This window comes from Cannabis sativa, chromosome 9 (assembly GCF_029168945.1).
Source record: "Cannabis sativa cultivar Pink pepper isolate KNU-18-1 chromosome 9, ASM2916894v1, whole genome shotgun sequence".
NCBI classification, from domain to species: domain Eukaryota; kingdom Viridiplantae; phylum Streptophyta; class Magnoliopsida; order Rosales; family Cannabaceae; genus Cannabis; species Cannabis sativa.
This window is the reverse complement of record NC_083609.1, coordinates 21,332,063-21,338,769: the sequence shown is the minus strand read 5'-3', so window position 1 is coordinate 21,338,769 and position 6,707 is coordinate 21,332,063. Positions and strand designations below refer to the sequence as shown.

Here is a 6,707-nt window from a genome sequence, read left to right as displayed (position 1 = left end):
AGGTTAGCATATTTGGATTGAAAATAGTGGAACCCAACGAGCTCGGTTTGATAAGACAGAATTTAATTATACATTTCTACAACTTTAATGGTAGAGTTGGACTTGGAGTTCAATATGAAAGTTGTAGATCTCGTTCTCAGTTTTCCGAATCATCTTGAATCGTCCAAAATACTAATTTGAACGATTGTATTGAGGAAGTTATGGCCAGAATACTAATTTGAACACTCGACATAATTTTTTAACCAACAAGTTGTTGTCGCGATGATGGAACTCGTGGCTGCAACGAGGATGCAATTTCTGCCTGTTTTTAAATTCTTATTTTTTTCTTAAAATGAGATATTTTTAGGGGTATTTATAGGACTTTTAAGGTTTGCTTTTAGCAACTTTTGAACTACGAAATTGAAAGAGAAACCCAGAGAGAGAGCAAGAAGAATACAGAGATTGTGGCATCGATTGTTCTACATCATAGTTCTTTTTCTTCTCCTTAAACTCTTACTATTTATTATGATTTTGATTATAATGTCTAGTTCCGAACAATTTCTTTTTTGTTAAGGGTTATTTCAAAACCCGAGGCATGAGTTTTTAATTTTATTGATGAATGTTAATTTTTAGTTTCCATTATATCAAATTGCTTCTATTTTTTTATAGTCAATGTCATGATTAATGTTTTAATCTTGTTTAGATGATCACTAAATTAGGTTTTACTTTAATCTATTGTCATCTTAGGATTATTATTCACCTAATAGTCTAGGATTCTAAGTGTATATGATAAATTACAATTTCTAATATTATCAAAGGTATTTTAGTTGTAATGAAGAATAAAACCTAGGTTAAATGAATTATATATTTTATTAATTTATTGCCTAGATTAGTCTATCTCCATAAATTTTAAAGTTTTATCTAAGTTAAATAAATTGCATGTTTCGTAAATTTACTACTTAGGTAAAAGAGTTAATTATTGAGTGTTTCGCCTTGATTACATGTAATAGGGATATTGGGATAATTTAACTGTTTTAGCTTTATCTGCGGAATAAATAGTTTGATTGGAAAACTAAAATTACATTCATTAATAGAAGTTAAGAATGATTGTTGAGGGTGGAGATAACATATAACTATTTATCTCATATCGTGATATCACATTTAATTCATTTTTGTTTTTATTTATGTTATTTTATTCTCATAATCAAAACTCCATTTTTCTAATTCTTGTCACTAATTTTTAAATAATAAATTGATAATAGCCCTTGTGAGATTGACGTGTATTTACTGTTAAACTGAAGTAAGGAAATAAAAATAATTAGTAAATTTATTGTAGCTTACGACATCCCACCCATACATATCAAAAAGAAAGAAAAAAAATCTAACTTTAAATTTTATCGAAACATAATAAACTTAATTCTCCACTTCACAAAAAGTTTATTATGAAAAAGATGAATTGTATATAACTAGTGTTATTAAGAGTTGGTAGGGGTCTGGGAGTGTTGCACTCCTTAGGTTGTATTGTTGCTCTGTTTTTAAATAAAAAAATTTCTTTTGTTAAAAAAAAAACATAACAAACTAACTAATTTCATAAGTTACTAAAAAAAATATTGTATTATTTCATATTTAAAAGTTATTTGAGGATATCTAAAAGTGCCCGTTTTTGGGTCTGTGGAAGTTATGTATTTTTAACTGTTTTTTCTCTTTTTCCCTAACTGTTTTCCCACTTTTTTAAATATCCTTTGAAGAAAATTGTTCCCGCCTCCTCCTGTTCTTCTTCTCCACTGCCGACATCTCTTCTCTCTGCCACAATCCCACCACCTTCCCCATCTCTATGCACTCTGTTATGGAAAATATCCATTCCGCTCTTTCCCTCACTGATGAGGAAAGTTCAATTCTCACTCTGCCTGACGTTGCTGCTCTGCATCCGACAACATCCCAGCCTGCTTTTGGACTTGTAGCAAGGGTCCTAACCACCCAGAATGTCTACAAATCGGGCTTCATCAATCAAATTTCGGGGCACTGGCAGGGACAGTACCCTGTCACAATCACTGAATACAAAAATGAAGAAGGTTTATTCCACATTTGCTTTGGATGCGAGGGTGATATACGACGAGTACTCAGCAAAGAACCATGGCACTTTCAAAACTACTTAATTATCCTTTTGGCACCAGATGCTCTGCAAAATGTCACAAAGGATAATATGGTTTATACTCCTTTTTGGGTGCAAATATATCGTTTAACTTTCCTAAGTAAATCAAGATTCCTTGCTGAAGCGCTAGGGAATATCATTGGAGAATTTTTGGAAGTTCATGATGATTCTACTAATGAGGGCTGGGGTCCTTTTTTGCGGATCCGAGTCAAACTTCTAGTAACTAAACCACTCATGAGGGGCCTAATGATTAAACTTCTAAAAATAAAGGATGAATTTTGGATTGACTTTCGATATGAGCGGTTGCCTGAATTTTGCTTTGAATGTGGCTGTCTTGGCCATCCTTTTTGAACGAAGTGTGGCGTTCATGGAACGAATGGACAGCAATAATGATGATGATTTTCAATATGGGCCATGGATGAAAGGTTCAAAGCTTCCAACTAGTGGCTATGACAGATATCGTACAGATTTTTCAAAAGCCAATGCTTGGCCACTTCTCACTAGATTGGCTAGAAAATCAATTTCATCCTCACTGCCTACAACTCAAACCCGTGGCCAACCTCAGCCAAGAGTTCTTCTTCATGGGGAGTCTTCAACCTCACCTTTTTCACAAACAAACACCATGACCATACCGGGTACTCACCAACAAACACCATATTAAATCCATCTCTTATGGGGCTCCATCTTACTACAACAAATGACCCCCTCACACCAGCACAAATACATTCTATCCATCTCCAAATCAGCCCCCTTCCTACCCTCACACTTCTGTTACTACTCTTTCATCCATTGCCTCTACTACTCCATCGATCTCTACTCCAACCACTCACTCAATCAACCAAACAACCCCTTTCTCTACACTCACACAACCCATCTTAGTGACGTCACTCCCACTACCAACCCCACCCATACCACAACAGACCTCTCCAATATATATACGCATGATCTAGACTACAACTCTTTCCCACATCCTAGTTCTAAAAATGTCTTTGCTACCTACCCACATACACACAACATTCATTCATCTTCTCCAGTCATTTACCAACTCCACTCTCATGTCCCCTCCACACCAGCCTATACTACTAAGAAAACATCTCACCAAATTGCATTCCTAAGAGACCAAGTGAAACTATGTCTGTAAGGAAAATGCTTAAACGAAGTCGAGGTCTGAATGGTTCGTCATCAGCTGCTTCAGGAGGTGATGACTTTGTGACTGATGTTTCTGCTAATGCAGATTCAACAGCCACTTTTACTTCAACAGCGGAGGTTACTACGCAACCCCGCCAACCGCCATGAAAATCTTAAGCTGGAATGCTCGGGGATTGGGGAACCCGAACGCATTCAGACATTTACGATTGCTTGTTCAACAACAATCGCCCCATGTTTTGTTTCTTATGGAAACAAAACTCGGTTCTAATTTGGTTACTCGGTTTCGTAATAGTCTTCATTTTGCTAATGGTTTAGAGGCCCCAAGAATTGGATTAAGTGGTAGTTTAATGCTATTATGGAAAGATAATGTGATTGTCAAGCTCTCACATTTCGGTCACACCTTTTTTGATTGTTTTATGGCTTTCGAAGATGGTCCATCCTTTCACTTTACGGCTTTTTATGGCGCCCCTGCTATACATGAAATAATAGCTTCTTGGACCCTCTTGGAGAGACTGGCTGATAATTTTTCTAACCAACCGTGGCTGGTAATTGGTGACTTCAATGAGATTCTGTCCAATATTGATAAAGAAGGTGGTCCACAGCAAAATGAACGTTTAATGAATGATTTCCGTGCTTGTCTTGACCATTGTAACTTGAATGACACACCATATGATGGTGATTCTTTCACCTGGATAAAAAATTGTACTGCTGCCACAACCTTAAAAGAACGCCTCGACTGGTGTTTCATTAATAATCTTTGGGACAATGTGTTTGGACTCCCACAGGTTTCCCATTTGGACTACTTCCACTCTGACCACAGAGCTATTGCTGCTGTGATTGCAACACAAAACGACCCAGTGCAGCAGTCCAAAAGGAGGAGTCGTTTCCATTTTGAAAAGCTATGGTTAGCTGATGATGAGAGTAGAGAAATCATCTCTCACTGCTGGTTAGATCAATCTTCTCATAATCCGATTGAAAATGTGCTCAATAATCTTGAAGCTTGTGCCACTAACTTACAAAAATGGCACATTGGGAAGTATGACCGAATGAAGAAAAAGATTGCTGAGACTCAAACCCATGTTACTGAACTCAACAACACCTTGGTTCGATCAAACAACATCATGGAAGAACTCAAAACTTCCGAATCAATTCTTGATGATTTATTAGAATAAGAGGAGATTTATTGGCAACAACGATCCCGTGTGGAATGGATGAATTCGGGAGACCGTAACACAAAATTCTTTCATGCAAAAGCTTCTACTCGACAATCTAACAACAGAATAAAATTTCTCATCAATGATGTTGGTCACACAGTGCACTCACGTTCTGATTTGGTCACTGTAATTGAAGAATATTTCTAGAACATTTTTCAAGCTTCCCCTACGAATAGTACAACAATGTCCTCTGTTCTTGAAACCATTCCTGAAATGGTCACGGCTGATATGAACCATGATCTAACAAAGACTTTTACTATAGCTAAGGTTGATGAAGCGCTAAAAAGTATGAGTCTGGATAAAAGCCCCGGAATTGACGGTATGCCTGCGATGTTCTATCAACAACATTGGGATTTAGTAGGGGATTTAGTTTCTAAGGTTGTGCTGGGTGTTCTCAATGACGGTGCTGACCCAACTCCATTGAACCGTACCATTATCACCTTGATTCCAAAAATTAAAAAGCCACAGAAAATGAAAGATTATCAACCGATCAGCCTTTGTAATGTCATTTCAAAGCTCATTACCAAGGTTCTTGTTGCAAGATTTAAGGTTGTTCTCCCACATGTCATTTTAGAAACTCAAAGTGCCTTCTTGCCTAACCGTCTCATCACCGACAATATATTAGTGGCTTTCGAACTTGTCCATGCCATTAAGAATAGAACCACAGGAAGGAAAGGGATTTTCTCTCTTAAGTTGGACATGAGTAAGGCCTTTGATCGAGTTGAATGGCACTTTATTCAAGAAGTTATGAGAAAAATGGGCTTTGCAGAACAATGGATCAGCCTTATTATGACTTGTCTCTCAACAAATACTTTCTCTTTTACCGTCAATGGAGAAGTTTCAGGATCCTTGACACTAACTTGGGGCTTGCGCCAAGGCTGTCCTTTGTCTCCACATTTGTTCCTCATCTGTTCTGAAGGCCTCTCGAGATTGTTACAATTTGAAGAAAAAGAGGGACGGTTGACTGGTTTCAAGCTCACTCGAAATGCATCACCGATTTCTCACTTGCTTTTCGCTGATGATAGTCTCCTATTCTATAATGCCAATGAAAGTTCATGTCTTGCCATAAAGAAAGTCTTAGACATGTATCACCGAGCCTCAGGGCAACTTCTAAATCATGATAAGTCGGTAATGTCTTTCTCTCTAAATACCACCTTGGCATCACAGGTCTTTTTCCACAGAAATCTCTCAATGCCCATTTGTGAATGCCATGAAAAATATTTGGGTCTTCCATCTTACACTGGCCGAGACAAACAACATTTTTTTAGTGAGATTAAAGAGAAGATTTGGCGCCTTATGCACAATTGGAACGAGAAGATCTTTTCAGCTGGGGGGCGTGAAGTACTTCTTAAAGTAGTGGTTTAGGCTATTCCAACTTATATTATGAGCTGCTTTCGACTTCCAATCTATGTTGGTAACCAACTAGAATCTATGATGGCAAATTTTTGGTGGGGGTCGAATGAGAATGGATCGAAAATACATTGGAGAGCTTGGAATTTACTGTGTAAATCTAAAATAGATGGTGGAATGGGTTTTCGATCTTTTGAACAATTTAATCAAGCATTGTTGGCGAAGCAAGCATGGAGGTTGTTGGAAAAACCAGATTCACTTCTTAGAAATTTACTCAAAAGTCGTTACTTTCCTCACAATGATTTCTTACATGCTCCTCATGGTCACAGCCCCTCTTTAACTTGGCAAGGAATCATTTGGGGACGTGAGTTACTCATTAAAGGTTTTCGTTGGAAAATTGGTGAAGGAAGACAGATTCGGGCTGCACTTGATCCTTGGATACCTGGACAAGATACTTTCACTCCCATTCATTTTTCTGGTCCTGCAGATACAATGGTTAGCTGTTTAATTACAGATGAACGAGTTTGAAATGTCCCCCTCCTTCAACAATGGTTCTCCCCTTTGGATGTGGATCGCATTTTGACACTGCCTCTTAGCTACTTTCCGAATTCAAATGCTCTTTTATGGCACTATAACAGTTCAGGTACTTACACGGTACAATCTGGGTACTATCTTGCAACATCTATAGCAGATGTGGATGCCAATAATTGCTCAAGTTCTAATTCTCAAGCTTCTTGGTGGAAGTTATTCTAGTCCTTGCAACTCCCCCAAAAAGTCAAGATTTTCGCTTAGAGGGTTATCCACAATGCTCTACCAGTTGCTACATCTTTAGTGAGGCGTAAGATCATCACAAATTCCACCTA

General features: G+C 37.6%; 2 protein-coding genes across 2 annotated transcripts; both read left to right on the top strand.

The window, feature by feature from the left end:
- Positions 1-1,825: 1,825 nt before the first annotated feature.
- Positions 1,826-2,482, top strand: LOC115723572 (uncharacterized). The gene has a single exon (XM_030653062.1). The coding sequence runs from the start codon at positions 1,826-1,828 to the stop codon at positions 2,480-2,482; it is 657 nt and encodes a 218-aa protein (XP_030508922.1).
- Positions 2,483-5,928: 3,446 nt separating this feature from the next.
- On the top strand, positions 5,929-6,372 carry LOC115723573 (uncharacterized mitochondrial protein AtMg00310-like). The gene has a single exon (XM_030653063.1). It carries the CDS (start codon positions 5,929-5,931, stop codon positions 6,370-6,372), a length of 444 nt encoding a protein of 147 aa, XP_030508923.1.
- Positions 6,373-6,707: the final 335 nt, after the last annotated feature.

What these genes read in the sequence shown, in the direction of transcription:
- LOC115723572 (XM_030653062.1), top strand. Translation starts at nt 1,826, where the DNA reads ATGGAAAATATCCATTCCGCTCTTTCCCTCACTGATGAGGAAAGTTCA.
- LOC115723573 (XM_030653063.1), top strand. Translation starts at nt 5,929, where the DNA reads ATGGCAAATTTTTGGTGGGGGTCGAATGAGAATGGATCGAAAATACAT.